Raw genomic sequence first — 24,166 nt, forward strand, 5'->3', positions numbered from 1 at the left:
ACTGTAGACCAGGGCTTTGTGCTGATGTGGCTGCTTTAGAGTGCCTCGTTGCAGCCATGAGTGTGTGCATGTCATGGAGAGAAAGAGTGAACTACAAAGACGAGTGGTTAAAAAGTCCAAGTCGACAGCAGGGCTTTGCGCTGCCATCGCTGTTTGGAGTTCAAGAGTTATCCCAGCAGGTTTCGAGGAAGAGGCATCTCAAGGTGGCGGCTATGCGTGTGTTGGAGTGAGCGAGCGAGGCTGAAAATTAGGTAAGTGTGACCCCTAGTGGTGAGATATATTTCGTCCCATACAATAAACCGACGCCATTTTTGTATTGGATCTCATTACATTGTGCATCAAGACATTTGAAGGCGTTATCGTTTTATATTAAACACGTGTTAAGTAAAGCTCAGCTCACCATTTCGAATATGTGTGTCAAGACTTTAATTCTGACATTCTCGGAACACACAACACACGCACATTAGTGAAAAGTACAAAAAGCTGAATAAAAAAATATGACTGGAAAGAGAGATGTGCAGAAGTTTGCGTTTTAGTTCTTGAGGTAAATCCACACATTTGAGATGTTGGCCTTCAGTTGACCACAAAACGCTTTTAAACTTTCTTGGCATACAAGAAGGGCAGAGTTGAATATATGTTAGTGTAAACGTGGCTCCACTTTCTTCTAAGTGCAACCCTCTTTGAGCAAACAAAGCGCTTATAATTGACCAGCGGGAAAGTTGTTAGTCTACAAAACACACAAAAACGTGAGTAGATCCCATATTTCATAAATTCAAGTTCAAGTCGTTTGGATGGTACGCTTGAGTCCATAGTGTCCTTTGGTGAAGATTTGCAGCATTACAGGCGAGCCGTGGCAACGTTCGGAGGCGGGAGCTTCCCTCCTGCACAAAAGGTGAGGGGTTCATTTCTTTTCACACTTCTTCGAATGCTAACAGGCTTCTTCATCTCACCCAAAGCGTCTTCCATAGATTGAAGTTTCACTTTGTTGACCCTCAGAGTGTCCTGCTCCGCTCTGAAAATTGGTGACAAATTTGAAAACGAACTGATTATTCGTTCATAATAAACGATTTTTAAATAAATTGTATTGCAGTACAATGGGTGCAATGTCTCACTCCGACCAGCAGAGGGCACCATATATATTTAAAAATTAAAATTCTTTACGATTGTTTTGTTGTTTTTTTTAATCTAATCATTTGTCTTGTTCCAAATTGTGCTCAGACAAGTGTTGAAAACTGACGCACCTCCGTACGGCACTCAGTCTGAGCAGAGCAGCCAGAACGTTCTTGTGCAGGTCGGACGACAATACCTCCAATTGGGTCAGCCTCCCTACGACACAACAACACACGGTGACGTTCAACACGCGACACGTCAATGTGAATTCACTTCAATGTATACAAAACAAACTTATCCGACCTTGCAGCAAATGTTTGATGATAAACTGGCGGACGGCAGGGATGAACGACTTTTGCGTCAGCGCCTCTGCGGACTCCAAAAGGAAGCGACAAACCACCTGCGCACACAAAACAGCAGTGGAACTACAACACTTCGTATAAAACTGCATTTAATTTTGTTCTTTTTCAATGTTAATTTTATTTTGGTTTTTAATTCAGTTTTTTGTTTTTGCATATATTTAACATTTTGATGAATGTAATTTTTTGTAGAACTTCAATTCATATTTAACTACACATTTTGTATTTATTAATTATTTGAAATTGTTGAGTCTTATTTAAAATTATAATTGATTTTCTATTTTTAATTTTGCTTGTATTTTTTTATTTAAAATACACTTCTGATTTATAATGCAAATCCCAAAGGATTTTTAAATATATTAACATTTTAATTTTTTTAATTCAACAACACAAACACTCCAAGAGGGATTTTAATTCAGTTTTTTAAATTAGATTTTTTTTTTTTGTAAATTGTATTTTGAATTTGACATTTAGGAAATAAAATAATTTGTACCATTTAATGTTAATTACATTTGAGTATTTTTATAATTGAGTGTTCGATAAAATGTGTTATTGTTATTCCCAATTTATAATTCATTTTAATTTCACCGCGTCATCAGACAGCAAAGTTGTTACATCTCACGGTCCCCGTGCACAAGCTCGTTCATCAATCGTCACTCACCAGGTATCCTTGCAGGAAGGGCTCCAGCACGCCCGTGAGGAAGTCCAGGGTTTTCTGCCCCCGTTTTGTCACCGCCACGTCGTGCTGGGTGACGTGCAGTGCTCCGGTCTTCTCCAGCAGGTAACAAGCCTCCTCGAAATCCTTACAACCAAAACAGTGCACCTTACTAAAAAAAAATTAAACAAAAGCCATCTTCGTCTGTGGTGCTGACATGTACGGTGGCTCCAGGACACAGGATGAAGTCATTCGAAAAGACGTCCCTCAGGAATCTGAAGCAGTCGAAAACCTCCACTGTAATAATACATTTAAAAAAAAATCAAGGCAAGCAAATATCATATTTAATATACATATTAGAGCAGTCACGTTGTGACTGTGACTCACCTTTTCGCGCGGAAGAGGTGGCACGTACGGCCAAGGCGAGCAGCGCCGGTCGCAGGAAAACATGTATCGCCTGGTTCCTGTAGGAGGCGCAAGAGAGCACCAGCACTGCCCGGCTCAGAAGTTGCTCCTCCGGGGAGGAGGCCGCCTCGGCTGCTCCTGCTGTGTCATGACAAACAGTGAGCCTTTATTTTAAAAAAATATACATATTACAAAAATATATATGCTGGGGACAAAAGTATTGGGACACGGTCCACCTTTAAGGAGTGACGAAAATGGGGCGTGAGCTTTCCGATGTCACTGTTAACTCAACGAAATATAACTTTGTTCATCAATGTATGCCAGTGATGTACCGTGAGGGGAAAAACAAGCACTCGTCACCATTTACCACTGCTTCATGGCTGTGTACTCAACAGATTTCACTCCCAAGTGCGCAACTCCTGATTGATGAATCGATTGATTCGGAGGCGTCTCCCAATACATGAGTGGACACTGATCCCAAACAAACCTTGTTCCAGGTGAACCCGCCCCTCTGAGATCCTCACCAGACCTCCGTGCAGGGCGAGGCTGGAGGACACCACCTCAGATGGATGCATTTGGTCTGAACATTGGAATTCAAACAAAGACAGTCAAATAAACTCGAATTATCTTCAAACGTGTATAATGTATTTTGAAGTGGCGTTCTTATATAGCCTATTTTGTCTTTCATTAGGCATGTGTACTTTGTTTTGTGAGTGTTAACCACTTGTCTTTTTTGTTGCGTTTTTGTGTTTGTGTGCATATGAAACGGCTCATTGTCACCATGACGACAATGCACCACACTGTACCGGGCCAATGGAGGAAGGCTCCGTACTGCCGGGAAAGGTCCCGCAGCCACACTGCTCGTTCAGTCAGCTCATCCAGAGTCATCGGCGCTTCCTGCTTCTGCAAAAGCAGAGTCGCCAGGAGGACCCACGGCTTCAGCACGGAGTTCTCCTCCTGCGCCCTCACCAGCCTGTAGGCGGTGCTGTTCACAAAGTGCACTGTCTCCTCTCTGGGCCTTGCAGGAATGTGTCTTAAAAAAATAAAATAAAATAAAATAAAATACGCTTCTGGATAGTCAAAAAAACTTGAGTTCAAACTACATAATCATTTTGTGACATACTGTATGTATGCGTTCTTCGTTTGTTACCTGGGCGTCAGATTAAACTGACAGCGGTCCACGTGGCCGTGGGCTAAATTCCTGACCGACACTGGTTGACCAAAGTAAACATGGATGCTACCGTAGTCTTCCCGCAAGATCTTCCTGGCTTTAAAGAGACCCTGGCAGAAAAGGTAAAACAGTCAAACAGATGATTTCGACTTGCATTATTTCTTACAAGGAAAATTGTATTATGCAATGCCTACGATATGCCACTAGAAGGCAGTATTGTCCTGAAAACAGCTTCCTGTTTCTTCGCCATGACCACATCGGGTGAGTTGTTTGACCTTATTTTAAATTAAAGTAGTATTTTTTACCTGAACTTCTGAATTCACAAATACATTATTTCAACAATTGAGAATACGCGAGCGACTCACCGACGTGGACTCCTTGGGCTTCGGAACGCCGAGAAGCTCCCGGGCATAGAGCGCCTCCTCCAATATCCTCTCATAGCTGATGCTGACCGGCACCAAGGACACATCGAACACCTCGCCCTTGAGGAAGGGCTCCATCACGATGTTCAACAAACCTTGCCGAGAACGCACGCCATAACGTTTGGAAATGCTTGGTGAATATGACTTTATTTTTTTCCCACTCCTTTCGTCGTCTTCTTACCCAACTTTGGCGTTAAAGATTTGGCTGTTCGGCTTCGCGTGCCCTCAAGGAAAAACTCGACGGGAGCATACCCATTCTGAAAAAAATCCAATGTCAATCATTAAATCCTTGAATAATTTTGAAAAAGGATCTACAACATTTGCAATTTTTCCCCCCTCAATATTGCAATTAACACAACCGAAATAAATACATTTAAAACGAATCCCGTGAGCTCACATTAATTGACACTGTCCAAAAATGAAAAACATTTTCACGAAAACAAAATAATTGTCGTGATAATAGTCACATTTTTCCTGACCTTGACAATGGTCTTGACATATTCGGAAAAGACGGCCCAGTACAATCTGTCGCCACCGAACGAGCGTCGGATGAAGAAAGCGCCGGACATTCGCAGCATCTCGCCCACAAATTTCATCCCCATGAAGTCTTGTGGGGGGGGAGACACAGGGAGAGTGTAAGTTGTTTACTCGACGAGGCCTCGTGTAAGCTATTACAACATACCCATGCCAGCAGCGATGACGGGCAGGGAGAGGTCATACGTATACAGGATGTAGGACATGAGCAGGAAGTCCATGTAGCTGCGGTGGCTCGGGAGGAGAACCACCGGGTGCTCTTGGATAGCCTGCTGGAGCTAACAATAAAAAGGGTTGCTAGCTTTGTTATTATTGTTGTTATTATTAATAAAATTCAGACGAGAAATTAATCGGCCGATTAATTAGAATGTAAGGCTCTTACTCTCTGGATGCCTTCCTCGTTCACGCTGACACTCCGGAACAACGTCTTGAACACCTTGCTGAGCATGAAGGCGAAAAATCGAACCGTGCTGAGCTGCAGGCGGTGAGCCATCTCGTCCAAGATGGCCTCAGCCTCGGCCCGGACGTCCTCCAACGCTTTGCCCGTCTCCTTGGCAACCTTGGAGAAAATTAAGGATGATTGTTAAGGAATGTATAATATATCAAGGTACTTGTCATTTGCCTTTTCTAAAATCAAAGAGGAGAGAAATAATTCAAATGAGGAGTTTTAGTTTTGTGAGAAAAAAGTCCGATGTTTGTTTATTTTTTTGTAATGCTCAGACACATCTGTAATCCAGTCCAGAAATTTAAGTACCGGTATGTACCTGATGGATGACATAGTTAACGGGATCCGAGTGCAGCGTGGTGCTCTTGAGCGTTTCCGGCGTGCACGGCGTCAGGCCTTTATAGAGGACGGGCATGAAGCACTTGGCGGCAAATCGGAGGTCGCTGGAGATCCGGCGTTCCTCCAGCATGTCTTCGAAGTCATCTCGCTTTTTCAGCATTGGATCTCCGCGCTGCAAAACAGAACGCAGGAAACAAATATACATTAGCTCTGGGGGGGTTGATGCATTGTTCCACTTATAGTATTATCTCCAATGAAGAAGACAGCTCCCATCAACACAACCGAGTCAGTACTGTCCAGAGAATTGAGAGACAATACAAACGTACAAAAACATATCGTCTTCTAATACATGCACAAGTTGTGAAATATTGTCACTGCCGCAGTGGAAAGCATTATCTCTAGATTTGTTGGGTTGGTTCAAAAACAGAAACCCTGTGGAATGTCAAATGAAACCTAAAACAAATATATAGTATATGTACGACTAATTTCACATGAGTTTAAAATATTGTGCCAATATAGGCTTTCACACTGAAAAAGAATTACTTTTAACAGGCAATCAATTCTCAGTTCAGTAAATAAATATGGACACATCGGAAACACAGTTTCGATTTGGGGAAAAAATCTATTCTCTCCATTTATCTGTCTCAATTCAATTCAAATATTCGTAACGATTAAGCGCATATTAAACAGTAATGTCAACATATTTGTGTTAATGCGACTCGTCGTATCATTACTACAAACGTGTATTTATGTCCTTGAGTGTGGGAATATGACTGGGACAGATAGTCCCGTGGGCTGCTAAATGGAGAACCAAGTCAAATGTCAAATGTCACACATGCAACCCGAGTGGGTTAGCCTCATCTCCACGATTATCGGAGATGTTTACATACCGTGTAAACAGCTTTGGATGCCATCCTCCCTCACGCGAGGAGCCACGCTGCATCCACCTCGGCTTTTGATTGTTTTTTACGAGCCGTTCAACTGATAATATCCAAAGGCGATATCAGCTTCCAGAGGAGAAACTTCACATGGGCGTTAGCTGCCTCTTCCGGCATTTTGACACGCAACTACGGTGGCTGAAGAGCGTCAAACTGCACCATTCCTAACCACGCGTGCTGCTTTGTAAAATTGTCGTATTGAACGACGAGTCGGTGACTATTTGTGTTTTATTTAACCTTGTATCATAATCTTAAAATGAAGCCCGACAAGAATGGAAATGTTGACGAGGATTGTGCTTTTCTGGAACAAGTTTTGGATTCGTTATACGATTTCGGTAAGTGTAGCTAAGTTGCTAGGTTGTAGGCAATTGTTAACTGTTAACTCCATTGTTCTTTTACGATTTGTCTCGCTAACGGAACTAACAATACATCGTATTTGTTGATAAATCTAAGACGTGGGACTGTTTTATGTCAATATAAATATTTATAAGAGCTTTCCTCGTCGTCCTTTGCTGTTTTAACCAGACTCGAAATGAATGGCTTTCTCTGTTAAAATGCATATTGGAAGCTAACCCCTAGCCTTAAACAAGATAAAATGTGCCAGCTCACTAATATGTGTATAGTAAAAGTTAAACATTATTTTGGGAGTTCAAAAAACTCAATGTGGACTGAAATAGGTGGATAGTATCTCATTTTCCTCAAAAATAAATGGTGTACACATATGAACGTACAATAGACTTTAAAATTATCCCAGCTAATTGGCCGAAGAATAAAATTTAACACTGTACAAGTGTCATTTATACTATAATTTGACATGCCTCTTACAACCAATAATTTATTTTACACACACTTACGTGAATACTTGATAAGTTCACAAATGATGATTCACGAATTGGTCTGGAAATAAAGCTAACTATGATGTGTTCTTTTGTTCACGTCGATGCAGGAAGTGGAGCTGGGAAAAGAAAAAAGAAAAAGCAAAAAAGATATGAGGAAAAAGCCCTTCCTGAAGATGCTGCTAATGTCTGTAGCTTCGATGAGAACCATGTTGGAGGACAAGAGTCCTTGGATGTGACTGTCCACGATCAAAGTAAAAAAAAAACATGCGGCTAATCCACGAGATCCAAAGATGCACACATGTTTATCTCATTATCACAGATCCAGCTGTCAAGCCGGTGAGCCAGGTGGAGGTGGTGAGCTTCCAGGACCCCGCCAAGAGACAAAATAAGATCACACAGATGCCCACTGTCAATGAAACTATTGTAAGTTTCTTTACGTCCAACTTTCTCCCCCACAATGGACACAATAATAAGAACAATTGGTGCTCTGTTTGTTTTCCGGCTGATCTTCTTTTCATCTCTAGCCACTGGAGACTTCGAAGAAGCAGAGTGCTCCGCAACAGGGTGTCAGTTTGGAAAAGGTAAGGGATCTTATCTTTCTTTAAAAAAATGTGTTTTTGTGTAATTTTCATTTATATTGTCATTGTATGTGTGTGTGTGTGTTAGGCTCGACTGGAGGTGCATCGCTTCGGCATCACGGGCTACAAAAAGGAGCAGCAGCGAGTCTATGAGGAGGAGCGCGCCATCATGTTGGGCGCACGGGTAGGAAGACCTCAGCGTTCCATTAACTCGCTGGTGCTTGCCACATGACCCACCGCCTGATTTCATGTTGACGCCTTCGTAGCCTGCCAAGAAAAACTATTTGAACTACAAGGTGCTGCAGCAGCAAATCAAAGACAAGAAGGCAGCGGCGAAAAACGAAGTGCAGTCGGTAGGACCCTCAAGATGGCCAAAAGTTAAAAAAAAAAACATGACATTTAAAATTTTGCTGTGTGGTCCATGTGCTGTTTTGTTTTGTAGGACCTGAGGAAAAAGAAGAAGAATCCAAGGTATGACAATGTTTGCTTTCAAGGGATTTGATTTTTTTTTTTTGTTTTGAAATGTGCTGTCCAAAAAAAAGCTATATTCACTTAAAATAGTAAATTAGGGGAAAAAAGTTTCCCTCAATAATGTTCTTGCGCCAAAGCGTACGTCATCGGCTTTTGAGTAAAAACAAGAACAATTTTAGTGTATTTGAACAGTTGCGTGTACAAATGACATCGCCAACTACTGGCCTGGCATGCATATGACAGCATTATTTTCAGCCGTTGTTTTTGCTTATGATGGCACCACTTCACTCGTCTTGCACACATGATGCTGGAAGACGACGCTAATGTGAGTGTTCGCCTCCAGCAGGGACAACAAGAAGAAGACGCCGACGTCTGGCTCGTCGTCAGCACCCACCGGTCAGGTGGGCCGCTTCAAGGACGGGATTCTGATCCTCAGCCCCAAGGATGTCCAGACCATGAAGGCCACGGTGCGACGCAAATGAGGTGGGCTGTGTACCGACGCCAGCCTATTCATCCGGAGGGACTTGTGTGTTAATTGTTGGTGTGCTTCTGCAGGAGAATCTGTTCTTTTTCCGCATGAAGGAAGGAAGGCTTCAAACTCGGAAGACAAAGGCGGCGTCTGCATTTAGGTGGCGTCTTTTACCTAAAACCAGGTGAGATCGCATCTGGTACGGACTATAGAAAGGTGAACAATCAGTTCGCTTGAAGTGAACTCTCCAAAGTCCCAATGATTTACATTTCCGGATTTCGAAACGATGCCAAAGTCAAACGGAAAAGTTGAAATCGTCATGTGTGACATCAGTAAACCTCACGCGACTTCAGTTAATATTTGGTGGGGTGGCATTTTTGTGATGAGGGAGGTGAACTGCTCAGTACAAAAAACGCACCAGACCGTACTTGTCTTTATTTCATCACAGGTAATTTATTTCTCTCCTGTTTTTTAAAATATAAACAACCAAGAAGAAGACATTGTTTGCGTGTGTATTTGTCTTTGTCTTATGCTCATATACAAACCATTTAGTCGTACAAAACATTCAGAGCTTGGCAGGAGCAGGGTGTTGAAATGAGGTGGTTCGGTTCCAAGAATGAATAGTAACAACGAAGTAAATGCGAATTCAGCTCTTTGTATTTACACTTTGAAATAGAAACAGCAGCAACTTGGACGTGGAACAAACTCAAGAAGGAGGGCGACGTACAAAAAAAAAAAAAAGATGTTTTATCATTTTATCATACTTGCTCAATAAATAATTTTAAATATCCCGACATGCACTCCCTCCCCTCACATACAGAACCATAGTTTTAAATAAATATGTAACGCTTTAAGACATTCATGGGCGGGCGGGCGGGCGTGAGGTAAAGGAACACACGCGAAGACTCAACACACACACACACACACACGTCAGAAGCAAGAAGTTGGCATGTAGACAGGCTCGGGCTCTTGTCACAAACATCGGAACTCTCGCTCGAGCCCTTTGACAAAGGCGGTCGTTAAATACGCGCCCTTGGATCATAGAATCTGGGCCGCTTTCCGAAAGTGAAATCTGCGAAATGTGGCGCATGTTCCACTCTTGTGGGAAGACTTTTGAACAAGATTTGTGTGTGTGTGTGTGTATATATTAAAGTGGAATGCAATGGCTCTTGAGCGGCGTGCATTTGAACAAGTGTGGCTGGATGCCGGAGTGGCTGTAATTTCTCCCGCGGCCACTTGAGGGCGAGCTTTCACAGCAGTTGACAGTAAACAAGAAATGATGCAGGAGGCTATTTACAACGCAGCAAGATACAGCAGAGGACTTTGTAAACTTGGTTGATCCACCCCGCTCCCCCTGTAAGTCTCCGAAGTTGGCCGAGGAGCGCAGTTCTTGTTATTTACACCGTCCGACAGACAGACAGGACCGCCGGGCGACGCTTCGTCACTCCTCCAATCCTATCCACGCTGCGATTATGTACGCGGTCTCGCACACTCTCGTGTGAACTCGAAACAATTCGGTTCAATGAGAAGAAAACTTGTTGCGGGTAATAGCAAAGTGGCTCAGTGTTCTCTTTCGTGTCACAGTGATCTTTTTTTTTTTTGCAGCGGCACATCTTATCCGGTGCCGCTGTTGATCGATTCAAGGCAACGCTGCAGAGAGTGTGCTATAAAATGACCACGAGGTGACCCCAAAAAAATTCTCAGCGTTGTATATTAAATATTCACTTTTTGTCTTGGGAAAGAAATCTGCTACACCCACCCCCTCGCAGACATATCACTGATGCTGTTTGAGGAAGAAAGACGCTCGTCCCCCCCTTACATCTCATCGGGTAGTGTGCTCAAGCCGATGCAAAGCTTCTTCAATGCTCTCATCCAGTTTCTCAAAATTTCCAATTGAGCAGTTTGAGAGCTCTCTGACACAGCAAGCGTTGTCGTAGTTGACGAAATCGAAAATAAAGGTTGTGATTTGTCATCACGTGGCAGGAAAATGACACAAACTGCCTCACGAAGACAAAAGTGACGGCGCAGCCCTAGTGGAGCCCGTGAATATTTTTTATTTTCGGCAACAACCCACGTCGCTGATTGAAAGCCGACAAAAGCCTTCGCCGCCGTCACCTTTAAAATGCTTTTCTCGTATGTTTGCCTGCGCAAGGCACCGCGTCGTCGGATCTGGATGCAAAAAGACCCCCCCCCCCCCCCCAAAATAAATAAATGAAACGTGGCCGTGCAGTCTGCTTAATTGTGCGCGCGGCCTTCCGACGAGTGCAAGGAAACCGTCCACGTCAAGGTGTGGCTGACGGAACGCTGACTTGAAGTTACATCAACAATAATCTATGAGAGGCGATGACGCAGACGCGTTGGGAAAACCTCGCGACGACCGCACCGTCGACATGCGTAGCGGGGCCCTCAGCGGAGGCGTCGTCTACTGTTTGAGGTCCCTCGGCACCTCCAGGCCCGTCACTAAGGTCACCTAGAAGGAGACGGACAAGTAAATGAGAAACTCATCCATACTTTCGGTGGCTTTTTCGCGGGTTGACTGATGACCTACGCACCTCCCGGATTTTACAGCGCTAAGTAAAACTGGCTTCGGGGTTTAAATATCGGGAATTAATTTCAAAGAGGGGCCACCTGGACATTTCTGTTGAGGCTGACGGCTGGTACGAAGACGCCGTCCAGGTTCTCGAAGGCCGTCGGTCCGTGTTGTTCCTTGTTGATGAAGAATGTCAGGGTGTGCTTGGTCAGATCCAACAGGATACCCACCGCCGACCCCTTAGTGATGCCACCCTCCGCCCTGCACAAAAGAGCCAAGCGTGAATCTCTTGTGGGTCTCGCGCCGGTCCTGTAGTTTTGGTCGCAACACCCGCGGATGGATCCGGTCCATACCTGTTGGTGTGCGAGTTGTTATGCATGAACCAGGAGCGGTTGTTGTCCACATACATGGCCCAGGCTTTGTCATCCTTGCCCAGCATCATGTCCTTGACCGTGTTGATGCGGGCGATGCCAAACGCCGGGTCTGGGTGGTTGTCGTAGCGATCAATGCACACCTCCCAGTAGTGGATGCCCTAACATCAAAGCGGGCGACATGATTTCCTCTCGAGGACAATGTGTGTCGACCTCCGTCAAGGCCCAAGAATTAAAGAAGTCGACTCAATTAACAGCACTCGCCATACAGTTCTGAATCCATGCACCACAACTCCGATAAGCTGCTTTAATTTGTATAAACTGCTCTTGAACACCGGCAATTAACTCCTAACCCTCCTCAGGGGGAGGTTAAAAACCTCACCTTGGAGAAGGCAGCGGTCCCGAGCACCACGCGGTCGTCGTAGCTGTTACACGACACCGTCTGGTTCTCGTTGGTCAGGACAATGTCGCGGTGAGCCGAGGTGGGGTCAAAGGCGAAACAAGCCACTGTGGAGGAAGACGTAGTCGTGATTCAGCCGGCGGTGACTCAACCGGCGTCGTGTTTACTTTTAGCCGAAAGGGGACAAGAAAGCGCGGAGGAGTGAAAATCCGAGTCTGGCGCCTGTCGTGAGTCAACGAAGCCTGTCTGGCGGAACATTTGGGAGCGCGGGCGGTAACGTCAGAGACACATTTGGTGTCTTCAAGAAATCGAATGTGCCGTTGTCATCTGGCAAGTGACGTGAAAGCTGATGTGCCCAGTAAATGAGTCCGAGCACACAAATAATGGCTGCAATTATATTTTGTTTTGCAACTGATAACGGCTTCCTCGATTTATTTTGTGTGTCGCTCGTCCTTTCTCGGAAAAGCAATTGGGATGCGTGCGGGCTCAGCAGCCAACAAAAACCCAATTTGATAGAGCTTATAGCTGCTCTGTTGAGTCTTAAGTCGAATTTAGTACAAAAAGAAATAGTCTGCAATTTTTAAATTTGAAAACGGGCATGTTTTTGGTGAAACATATGTCGGGTAAAAACCCACTCAAAACAACCCACTTTTATATGAAAGCAAAATCTGGCGGCTTGATGGCAACGGTGGTGTTCAGTTTTTGGTGTGAAAAGACGCCATCCGTGGTCGGAATCGGTTCGTCTGCCATAAATGATTGCGTTTTTTTTATTTTCTCATCCGCTTGAAAAAGCACTGATTGATCCTTCATTTTTATTTTTTTTGGGGGGGGGGGCGGTAGGTGTTATGAAAAGTGTAGTAGGAAGTAGTTAGCTCCAACTTGGGTACCGTCGGAGGTCTGGAGCACCACGGTCTTGCTGTAGGGCCCCACGCCGACGGCGTTGTAGGCCTTCACTCTGGTGTTGTACACGCTGTTGAAGTGGAGGCCGTCCACTGTGCACACCGTCTCCTTCCCCACGTACACCTCCTGCGCAATCAAACGCTTCATAAAGCCGAACGTCACAAGAATAGAAAATCAACCGAGCGTGTCCTCTGAATGAGCGCGTCACCAACCCTGTACTGTCCCCCGTTGCCGTCGTCCAGCTCCAGAATGTAGCCCTCGATGGGTGCCGCTTGGGGCCCGGTGACCCTCCAAGCCAGGGTGGCGCTGTTGTTGCCGCTGCAGCTCTTCTCCAGCTGCAGGAGGGGAGCCGGCGGCACCAAGGGTCCCGCCTCCACTGGGAGGGTGGGAAGGGTGGGGTTGGGTGCGAATAATCGTTTGGTATCTCATTGCATTTCCGGTTCAAAGACAAACGGGCTGATCCGGTATATTTGGGTGGCATAAACGAGGAAACTCTGGAGGATTACGAACATTGCTTTGAGGACTCAAATTGGGTCGATTCATAGGGCAAACAAATCGGGAATGAGCGAAGGAGGAACACAAACGTGATTTTTCATGCCGATATGGCCAATAGATTTTTAATTTTTTAAAATTCTTTTTGTTTTGTTTTGTTTTGTTTTACAAATGGAATATATACCAGATGTGTGAACCACGGAGGAACTTGCAAAACCAGATTCCTACCATATTCTATATTCTTCTTTCGGCGAGGACCGATACCAATTACTGTGATATCGGGCCAATATCGGTTTGATTTCAAGGTATCAAGTTCGTAGCTGGCGCGATGCTCTCTTCTTTAAGAAATCATCTGTTTACTATGTTATCGGAAATTTGATGTATCGAAAGTACCTTAGTGAGTGCTCGGAAGTGGTCAAACTAAAGCGGTATCAAACACCCCTCTGCGGTAATCAACATTGGATTAAAAATCAGATACCATTCGTCACCGTATCCACAATGAAGTGGTAAAACACATTCAAACTTGAAAGAAAATAATCTAAAAATATCCTTTTTTTTTCACCTCCCACGTATGCTTCGGGGAGTGCTGAACATAATTACCATTTTCTAAAAATATTTTTTTTCTTGAAAGGAGAGGGAAGTGCAGCAGTCGAGACAAACAATAAGCACGTCGTGATTCATTATATGAAGATATCAAATTTGCATTTATAGCCATGCTGGTTCTGTTTCTTCTCTCCCACGGCATTTTTGGATTTGGGGGCGGGGCTTACACATTTCTTCCAATTTGTATTTAAAAGCGAAACAGACGACCACTCGAGGCTATAAATTTCTGTGCTGACGGTTCTTTTCGCTGCGTTCCAGAGGAGGGAAGTGCCAACCCCAGGTTTTTTTTTTGCTTGAATAGAACAAACCATGCGTGAGTGGGTGTCGGGGACGGGACCAGGCTAGACCGGGAGTGCTTAGGGAGGTGTGGGGATGGCGGGAAAGGAGGTAGGGGATGACAACTCTGTGGAAATAATACCTCCTGAACTTTGTGCGTCGGCATCAGTTTCAGCACTGTCCGCTGCCTGCCGCTGAATTTGTTTCAATAAGGGGCCTTCCTGCACGTCTGGAAATACCATTTTGAGGATAATGCACACACTAGCGTCAAAAAGTCTGCCGTACAAGTCCCGGAAAATGTTCAGAATGCAATGCGCGGTCATCCCAAATATGAATCATTCAGAGCGTGATTCGAACAGGCAGCTTTAAATTCAATCTTGGGATCTGGCGGTTGACGGGGAGAACGCGATCAGTCACTTGGAATATGGCGGTGCGTCATAAAGGCTGCCAAACAATGCTCGCTCGTCATTCTTCCTACTTGGAGTCGTACAGAAACAGTCTGAAGGAAGAAATGTTTAAAGGGCCACACGGATTCTGTTTGTGTACCTTTGCCCTGGCAGAAATCCAGCTGCAGGATGGTCTGCAGGAGCGTGTCGGTGTTGAGCGTGAGCTGAAACTCGGGGCCCACCTTGGCCTCCAGGTTGCCTTTGACCCACTGGTCCTGCGACGACGCCACACGCTTAATAAGAGCGTCCGAAATCTGTGGGGAGAGGGTGCGGGGGGTCAACAAGCGCCGACAATCAAGATGAACACTGTAAGGCACGCCTAAAAGTATTCAAATTTCTCAAAATCCGACGGTGCGCCTTATAATCCGATGTTCCTTATGTGTGGATCACTATTCTGATTTTTTGGACGTTAATGTTCCGTACTGCGCTTTGTTAGAGCAGCGGTTGTGAAGGCTCTATATAAATAAAGCGGTATTGTATTCCATTTTATGTAGCTCCATCTAGTGGATGCATAACATAACCGCAGCCAGGTCTCCATATGAATAAAGCTGTATTATATTGTATTTTGCGGAGCTCCATCTAGTGGATGCAGGACACAACCACAACCACTATTGTAGCTTCTATTCTATGCGCTTTATAATGCGGTGCGCCGTATGTATGTAAACCGTTTTAAAAGGCCATTCATTGAAGGTGCGCCTTATACTCCGTAGTGCGGAAAATAGGGTAAGAACCCTTGTGACTAGCAATCAGTGTTAGCATAACCGTTAGGCTCTAGCTAAAACTCCAAAACCAAGTCGAAGACAGACAATATACCAATGCGCATATTCTTTATCCTCGGCAAAAAAAGACAAATATTATTGCAGTTACTGAGTCATTTACAGTCGAATGCAGTTTTTTTTTCTTGTTGCTATCCGGGCCATTCGTCTTACCTGGAGGAAGCCACTGGGGTCATTCTCCTTGAGGACCTCCAGGCAGTACTCCATCATGCCCGTGGTCTGCCGCAGCTTCATGGTGCAGTGGGTGATCTGGTCGCGCGCCACCTGATGGATGACAATGGAAGTGTAGCCAGCGAGGAGTTGAGAGAGGTAGAAAAGCAAGCCTGTTTCTGCATATCGAATGGGAAATCCTACTCGGTGTCGGAGGATGTTATGGCGTGCTTTGACGCTAATTATTTGTGAAGGTTAGCGGCGCACTTGTAAAGACTGCGCGGTTGAGCAAATTGATCCACTTGTACACGAGTAAGACAAACCTTTCGATTTTTCTGTTATCTTTCAGCTAGAAAGAATTTTTTTTAAAAAAGCTATCTTTGAGAGTCCTTCTCATTTCATGGCCGCATTAACGAGCGTGGTCGGAAAATGAGAAGCGATGTTAATTAGCCGCAGTCACGCGCGTTAATTTGACGGCTAATGGGATCACGCTTGATTATTCACCTGTCAGCGGGACAATTGCGAGCGGCGTGAAAGAGCTCCGAGGCAATCGTGCGGTGCCTTTTCAAACGCAACTCCAATTAGAAATGTGATCACGCCAAAATAATTTGGTGAGAGTTTGAAAGACGAACGCGTTGCTTTAAAGGGATCAAAGTCGACTTGAGCATGTTGTTGGGGGAAGTGGGAGGGAGGGGGGGACAAAAGAGATGAGAATCTCTTGAGAGAATAGATTTTCCAGCCTGGAAGGCTTGTTGTTATGTAACGCTGAAGCGCAGATCCAAGTTTGGTGGCAACGCGGTTCTGTGGAGAGATTTTCCGTGGGAGTTGTGTCAGGCTTCAGTGCGAAAAGAACAGCTGGACGCTTTTGACAGGGAAGAATCGGTTGTTCTGGACTGACAAAATTAAATAAGCAACCGGACTGTGCAGAATTCTGACCCCGTTTTATAAAAGAAAGGTTTTTTTTGGGGGGGGGGTGTTTAACTGCTTTTTTAGATTTGTGCTTGAGCGAACTGCTGTTGTCAGCTTGTCTGTGAAATTCAGCTTTGTAGGGCACTTCACAGACTGCAAAATTCCAGTCGATGCCGACGTTGCATTGCTTTGGATTTGAGATCAGCACAGGTTTTGAGTCGACGATCAAGAACAGAGTTTGTTTATGTCTGGTTTGAGAAAATTATGTGTAGCTTTGGTTTACAGTAAGTAGAATAGAAAAAATGAATGAATGAATGAATGAATGAATGAATGAATGGCGGCATGTGAGTCGGTCACTGACGCGACCTAAATATCGATTTCTGCCTACCTCGCATCCGGTCAAATGGATGTGCTATCAAATTGCAGTGTTTATTTTATCGCTTTCCCTCCAGACTGTCGTGGATCAATCGTCTTTGTTTGCGGCCGGAAAGATTTTGAATAGCGTTTGTGACGAATGATAGAAAAAAAACCCTTACCTTCAGCTTGTATTCCTTCTCCTTGGTGACTTTTGTCAGGAGTTTGGCTTTCTGTCGGGTCAGCGCCTCGATCAGCGAGTCACACTGAGCCACCAGGCAAGCCTCGAACTCCACGCCGTTCTCCTGTGTCACGCAAAAGCAACGTTTAGACATCCTAATCCGAAGCGACATTTAAGCAAAAAAAAAAAAAGGTTATTCTTTTTGGCTTTTTGTAACTTGACTGTCAACTCAAATTCTGAGTCACATTTATGAAAAAAAAATGCATCAAATGAATTTGATGAGAGGGTTAGTGTGGGTAGCTTTTGTATGTATTCTAGTGTCTGGTTTTCTGCACTCGGGATCAACAACGAGGCGCTCTCAAGTGGCCACATATTTTTCAGGGTGTAGGTGTCCCCCCCTTCCCCTATCAAATCTTTCTTCCATCTTTCTCTGTGTGACGCGCGCACGCTCACAGCCGATAACGAGGCACTCTAAAGCGCCCTCGGCAGCCCAAAGCCGCGGTCCAAACACCGGTTGTTGGACTTACCAAAAAATAAAATAAAATCCCGGCTCCTCACTTTTCCATCTTTCTTCGTGTGATGCGTGCCCACTCGGGGCCAACAACGAGGGCGCTCTAAAGCAGCCACACTTGTGGACTATCTAAAGGGAAGATGCATTTTTGTGGTGCATTTAGCAACAAATTTCTGGATTCATTCCAGGCTCTTAAAAATGTCTGAGCTGGGGAGTATATTTAAAAATCTCTTTATTGAAAGAGTCTCCTTTATTTTAATTGATGGCACAGTGCTGTTATTGCGTAACACATTTTAATCCTCCTTCCACCAGTCGTAATTCAGGTGCTTGTCGTCGTACAAAAAATTGAGTAAAAAGCGGATTAAACGTGTACTTAGTGTGACAGTGAAGCTCACAGTCGCAGAGGACGACGCGTCCGTCCCCCACCCCTCCCCCAAAAAGGGACTAATTAACCTTGAGATGACTTGTTTTAATCCGCCACGTGACTTGGTTGAATTCAACAGACGAAAACTGCAAATGTTGCACAGACAAAACAGGACGTGCACTTTTCACGCCTCGCCGATTTCACGCTGGCCTCGCCGCTCCTCGGGCGACGACAGCAAGGTCAGCGTGTTCGCTCTGCTGCGGCGCGAGTGCATTGCTAGCACACTTATTCACTCATTCACTCCCAAAGACGTTTTTAAACGTCTTTTCAGACTTGGTCCAGAATTGGCTGACACTGAATGAGTTAAAAAAATATGGTTACATAAATACTCTCCACCCCCACCCCCCCCCAAAAAAAATAGACATCTTATGACATCCTTACCTGGATCTGCTGCAGCATGTTTTTGAGTTGAACCAGAAATTCTTTTGCGTCTTTGGCTTTGTCCGAGACGCCGTTGAGGGCCTGCGAGAGTTGACACTGCAAGAAAAAAAATAGATGACTAGCGGGACAGAGGTCGAGCTGCGTCTTTTTTTTTTGTGTGGGGGGGGGGGGGGGGGGGGTTGAGCCTCTCATTGAAAAAAAGACAGGACAAAGGGAAACATGCCCACACACGTGATAAATCAAGTCCGCCGTGGCGCCACCCACATGATCCACCTCCTCCCCCTTCCTCCACTCGAAACACACCCCCACACAAAAAGAAGCGTAAAAACCAGTTGATGCTCGACTTTGATTGCACTTTATCACCAGGCACACGTCGTCGACACACATGCAAATCAGTTGCGCAAAATCAGCCAAGGCAAAAATATGACCGAAAACATGTCAGAACATCTCATTGGGAATCATATAATTGACAAGAGTCACCCCTTTACGTCGGCTGACGAAATGAAGTACCGTATTGGCCCGAATATAAGACGGTGTTTTTTGCATTGAAATAAGACTGAAAAACTGTGGGACGTCTTATCTTAGGGGTCTAGACATTATACTCATTCACGACGCTAGATGGCGCCAGATACCATTGAAGCGAATGCTGAATTTGACTCCCCAGGCCAAAGAGAACCCCTGTCAGGAAGAATAAAAATAAAAATAGCGGTAGCACGAAGAAGAAAAATAAAACATAGCGGTAAGAAAGAAAAGAGAAGAAAATATTAGAAGAAATAACAAAATGAGAAACGTTGCGACAAGCTGGAGAAAAGTGGGTCGACGATCGGCCAGATTAGCCTGCAGCTGAGGAGAAGTTATGATGCATTTACGAATGTTATTGCACTTTAGTTTACATTTTAAATGTTCAGAGATTAAGATTTGAATGAGGCAAAATAACATGCTTTTTCTCTCAAATATATAGTTGTAATCGTTTGTTTCAGATGTATTGTAATTATTTTCTATATACAAATTAATTTGGTGTTCAAAAAGTCTTTTTTCAAACTTGAGTCTTGAAAAAGAGGGGGTCGTCTTATAATCAGGGCCGTCTTATGTTCGGGCCAATATGTGTGTGTGTGTTTTCTGTGTGTATATATATATTCATTCATTCATTTTTTTAATCCCCCATTCGTAATAGGCGTCAATTATACAATGATGATTTTTTATTTTTATTTTTTTGCTATTCGCCGGCCTGCCTGATCCCTGTCCACTGTACATACTTCCACGCCATACGCAGCCAGTCGATGCTAGCGACGGATTTTCAAAACTCATTAGCATTAACTGCTTCCTCGGAGAGGGACTCAAGTCATCACATATGGGTTTTCATGTTTTATTCATCATCGGGCCCCTCCTTACGTACGCCCATAATGCGCCAAGTCGATAATCCCGCATCCGACCACGTACACGCATTATAGGGTGGTCTCCCTCCCTCCTCCCCGTGCGCGCCGGGATGACTTGATGAGTCACAAATCAAGTGCACCCTTCGGCAGGCAGCGCTCGTCGCCGTGGAGACCATCTGGCCCACCAAGCTGTCGGGGCCCCGCGCCGGCTTGCGCGCCAAGGCTTTGCTAACGAGCGAAATGACGGATGATGAGGGGCTTCCCCTCGATTGTCGAGTTTGCCTCATGTGGCGTGTGTTTGATTTATTCAACCGGGTTTTTTTTTTTTTACCTTTCAGTCACATCCCATCATCTTTTATGTGAATCATCATTTTGTGAACATCAATTATGTGAAGTAAAATTGTAAATAGTACTGCGATTTATCCATTGTGTTCATATTGTATTTAATTGAAAGATGTTTGTTGTTTTTTTTTCTCTCTCTCTCTCTTCTTTCTACATACATTCTTGCTGCTGGAGGCTGTAAATTTCCCCAGTGTGGGACGAATAAAGGATATCTTATCTTATCTTCTCATGTGGACCAGCACAGATGAAGATGTTGTACATCGGCAGTGCTTCATGCTCTACGGAACTTGAAGCACAGTCCGGGTAGTAGTGGAAAGGTGTCGGGGGTTATCCTCGAGCCGAAATGGATGACCACGGGGAGGAGAACAAAAGGCTGTCGACGCCCTTCCCAAATGCTTGACCTCAATGTCAAAATGACTGCCGGAGCAATCGGCAAGGGAGGAGGAGGGTGCATTTACGACCCTCACCCGTGCCACTTTTATTTCTCCTCATTTGCATGTTTGTGCTGCTATTCTGCTTTCCGTTTGAGTGAGTGGACACTGCTCAAATTATGTCAGCCTGTTATGTTCAAAACGGACAATTTTATTTATATACTGCATCACGATGTCACTCTCGAGATGCAACGCATTGTGTACGGTCATTCAAAAAGTCAATTTTCCAGAATACAAATCCAGATGTGAATCGGAAGCCGTCAAAGCGAATCCGCAATTTCGACTTCGTGTGGCTTTTTGCCTCCTCGGCGACAGCTGTGTTACGGCATTAGCGCGTCGCACGCAGGCGCAAGGTCAAAAACAATCTGCTCTCTGCCCCTTTGTCCTCGTCATCCTCTCATCTGTTTCTTTTTTATTGTCCTCCTCTCGGAATGCGCCTCCACATCCACACACGAAGCAAAGCGCCAGTTCCAGATCACTCTGCGAGTCCCTCGGTAGAACTCTTAGTACTTTTCGGGGAGCTCAAATTCCGGCTGGCACGTAACCATGGAAACGCCCACGGCTCATTGTTCCACTACTGGCGTATCCTTCTACGAGGCCTGCCGTAGAGTTACCCAAAATAAATCATACACACGCTGGGCTAAATTTGGTGGGTTGCTTTTACACAAACACACACACACAAATGCACACACACACATAAATGCACACACACACTCACACACAGTGTTTACTGTGGAGGCTGTGAGCAAGAGGAAGGAAGTGCAACAGAGTGCACATTAACCTACATTCAGTGCTCGAGTCCGCCAGAACTGCCTTGAGTTATTGTACTGTAATCCCCCACCACCACACTACTCTTGCACCCTCTCAACAACGAGGCGCTCTAAAGCCGCCACGCCAGTAGCCTCAAAGAAAGGTGCTCAAGTCCATACAGAGTAGTGGAGTGTGCGCGTGAGATGCTGACCTCCGAGGTAAAAGGCGAGTAAGGCTGACCTGTTTCGCTCTTGCCATCTGGAACTTTACCGGGCACACTTCTGCTCTTGTTACCATGGTAACAGCATCTCGTAACAACCTGAAGTGCTGGATTTACTTCTACACATCTATCCTCGGAAAATTAGAGATTTTTTTTATCGCGGAAGCTTGAGTATGAACCAATTTGTGATTTTTGCTTGATTTGAACTATTTGGCGAGGGAAAAAAACCCAAGAATAGGAATTTTGAAATGTAGGATTCGGACCAAATGCAGTGGAGCTACCAAGACGTGATTGGATGTTGTATAAATGAGCATATCTTATTCATGTGATGCTTAGAGACGACCCCTCTCCCACTGTCCCCCTGATGGGATTTTTATGGTCCATTTATGGGGGGCCTCTACTTGGGGGGGAAGGGGGGCGCAAAATGAGGAAGAGACAAAAAGACACCATTAGGGAAGGGAAGGTAAAAGTGACAAATGGATACGATAAAGAAAAAATATATTGCATATTCACAAATTTTATGTCCTCATAACGCTGAAGGTGAGCCCCCCCCCTCTCTTTTAACTTAAGAATCACTGTAAAGATGAAAAATGTCTCGTGAATTTGAAACACCACAAGCTCTTTCGTGTTTCTCTGCTTGACGTGCGCACACTCATGGTTGACAATGAGGCGCTCTAAAGCGCCCACACTAAGAGACTCTTTGAAACACTCAAAAAACGTCACATGACAGGGTCTGTCACGTTGAGACAAATGTCGGAATTAGCCAGTGAAAAGAGTCGGGTTCGAGAAATTCGGTAAATCGCCATGGTAACAGACTGTGAACATAAACCGGTCGCTCGCTAGCAAGCAGACGGAGTTCATTCATTCATTCATTCATTTTCCGAGCCGCTTGATCCTCACCAGGGTCGCGGGGGGTGCTGGAGCCTATCCCAGCTGTCTTCGGGCAGTAGGCGGAGGACACCCTGAATCGGTTGCCAGCCAATCGCAGGGCACACAGAAACGAACAACCATTCGCACTCACACTCACACTCACACCTAGGGACAATTTAGAGTGTTCAGCCTGCCACGCATGTTTTTGGAATGTGGGAGGAAACCGGAGCACCCGGAGAAAACCCACGCAGACCCAGGGAGAACACACAGGGAGGCCGTAGCTGGAATCGAACCCGATACCTCTGCACTGTGAAGCCGACGTGCCAACCACTGGGCTACTGGGCCGCCCGCAGACGGAGTTGTTCATCATAACTATTTAGATAGATATGGTTGTTTTAGATGTTGCTCACCCCTGCTCTACTTAATGGGTGGGATTTAGTTCAAGAGGAAACTGCAGAACGGCGAGTTTCCATTTTGTTTTTGTCATTTTAAAACGACGGCAAGTTGCGATTTTCGCACGGATCTGGGTTACGTCACCCACGTAGGAACTCAATGGTAAACCGAGCACCACCATTCCTTTCCCGCACGACGACCCGGCGTACCTTGTGCTGCTTCCACATGAGGGCGATGGGCTTGACGTCGTGTTTTGCGTGCCGTCCCTCCTCGGCGCACTTTGCGCATACGGGCGCCCGGCAGTTACAGCAATACAAGACGAAGTTTTCCGCTTCGTGCTCCGCGCACGTCGCCGGCTTCCGCGCGGTCGCCGGCGGTTGTCCCGCGGCCGCGCAGGAGGCCGCCTGGCCCGGCCGCTGCTGAGGCGGCGGGACCAAACGGTGCTTGGCGAGCGGGCCGCGGGACGGGTGGCAACGCTGCTGGCAGGCGTTGCAGTAAAACACGTCACATTGCTCGCACATGACCGCCGCGGCCACCGGGTTGCGGTCACACAGCTGACACTTGGCCGCCCCCGAGGCGACGGAGGCGGCGCGATGCTGCCGGTACCGCGTCACGATGGCCTCCAGGAGCCGGTTGCGAGGCAAGCCGCGCAGCCCTCGCTCGTCCAGGGAGACGCTGCGATGGCAAAGCGGGCAGGTGAGCGAGCACAGCCGCTGCTGCTGGTGGGGGTGTTGCGGGGCGGGGAACACCCGCACGCCGTTGGGCGATTTGAGCTGGCACGGCGTGTACGAGCCGTAGCCGCTGTCCGTCTCGCTGTACAGGCTCATCTTGTCCACGTCCAGGTAGTCGTAGTCCGAGCTGACCGCCGACGCGCGGCTCTGCTGCACGGCCGCGGCGGGCTCCCCGTCCGGCGTGTGAACGCTGATACTGCGCGCGCACTGCAGGCAAACGTTGTGGGAGCAGGGCAGCAGGACCGGTTCCTTGAACAGGGAGCCGCACACCGGACATTTCAGTTCTTCCTCCATCGCGTCCTGGTGCAAAGACTTCCAGCACCGAACGTCTGCGGACAGCGCTCTGGCAGGCGGGTCGTGCGCATGCGCGCGCAGCCAGCGAGGGGGAGGGTGTTGCTTTTGCAGACGTTGATGGATGGCTGCAGGATTTGAACACACGACAGGAGAAACCACACTGAAAAAGAACACAGAGCGGGTTTCTGTCTTCTGAGGTGTTACCTGAAGATTATTTCACATTTGAAATCCTACAAATCATCCATGCATCCATCCATCCATTTTCCAAACCGCTTGATCCTCACTAGGCTCGCGGGGGGTGCTGGAGCCTATCCCAGCCG

At 45.9% G+C, this 24,166-nt stretch overlaps 3 protein-coding genes across 5 annotated transcripts; 1 reads left to right on the plus strand and 2 right to left on the minus strand.

The window, feature by feature from the left end:
* Window positions 1–512: 512 nt before the first annotated feature.
* Window positions 513–6,484, minus strand: gnpat (glyceronephosphate O-acyltransferase). The gene is made up of 17 exons (XM_052053280.1): window positions 6,331–6,484; window positions 5,421–5,612; window positions 5,039–5,215; window positions 4,805–4,934; window positions 4,602–4,729; window positions 4,304–4,379; window positions 4,066–4,217; window positions 3,680–3,810; window positions 3,336–3,562; window positions 3,017–3,109; window positions 2,512–2,670; window positions 2,342–2,421; window positions 2,131–2,271; window positions 1,414–1,510; window positions 1,242–1,326; window positions 951–1,012; window positions 513–881 (listed from the first exon to the last, which is right to left on the minus strand). Exons 1-17 carry the CDS (start codon window positions 6,352–6,354, stop codon window positions 838–840), a joined length of 1,998 nt encoding a protein of 665 aa, XP_051909240.1. The 5' UTR covers window positions 6,355–6,484; the 3' UTR covers window positions 513–837.
* A 73-nt stretch (window positions 6,485–6,557) lies between these two features.
* c19h1orf131 (chromosome 19 C1orf131 homolog) lies at window positions 6,558–9,233 on the plus strand. 2 transcript variants are annotated; one of them, XM_052053285.1, is made up of 9 exons: window positions 6,558–6,713; window positions 7,325–7,468; window positions 7,537–7,640; window positions 7,742–7,798; window positions 7,884–7,979; window positions 8,062–8,148; window positions 8,238–8,266; window positions 8,610–8,749; window positions 8,822–9,233. In XM_052053285.1, the coding sequence occupies exons 1-8, from the start codon at window positions 6,635–6,637 to the stop codon at window positions 8,746–8,748; spliced, it is 735 nt and encodes a 244-aa protein (XP_051909245.1). In that variant the 5' UTR covers window positions 6,558–6,634; the 3' UTR covers window position 8,749; window positions 8,822–9,233. The 2 variants fall into 2 exon arrangements, with proteins under 2 accessions (XP_051909245.1, XP_051909246.1); XM_052053286.1 differs by having other exon boundaries at window positions 8,613–8,749.
* A 1,132-nt stretch (window positions 9,234–10,365) lies between these two features.
* LOC127592495 (tripartite motif-containing protein 67) lies at window positions 10,366–24,033 on the minus strand. 2 transcript variants are annotated; one of them, XM_052053278.1, is made up of 12 exons: window positions 23,031–24,033; window positions 18,440–18,535; window positions 17,125–17,247; window positions 15,683–15,793; window positions 14,854–15,007; window positions 14,450–14,536; window positions 13,149–13,312; window positions 12,924–13,062; window positions 12,019–12,143; window positions 11,619–11,797; window positions 11,364–11,526; window positions 10,366–11,205 (listed from the first exon to the last, which is right to left on the minus strand). In XM_052053278.1, the coding sequence occupies exons 1-12, from the start codon at window positions 23,844–23,846 to the stop codon at window positions 11,158–11,160; spliced, it is 2,205 nt and encodes a 734-aa protein (XP_051909238.1). In that variant the 5' UTR covers window positions 23,847–24,033; the 3' UTR covers window positions 10,366–11,157. The 2 variants fall into 2 exon arrangements, with proteins under 2 accessions (XP_051909238.1, XP_051909237.1); XM_052053277.1 differs by lacking the exon at window positions 14,450–14,536 and having other exon boundaries at window positions 23,031–24,022.
* Between the last annotated feature and the right edge of the window lie 133 nt (window positions 24,034–24,166).

The sequence above is a fragment of the Hippocampus zosterae genome, chromosome 19 (assembly GCF_025434085.1).
Source record: "Hippocampus zosterae strain Florida chromosome 19, ASM2543408v3, whole genome shotgun sequence".
NCBI lineage: Eukaryota > Metazoa > Chordata > Actinopteri > Syngnathiformes > Syngnathidae > Hippocampus > Hippocampus zosterae.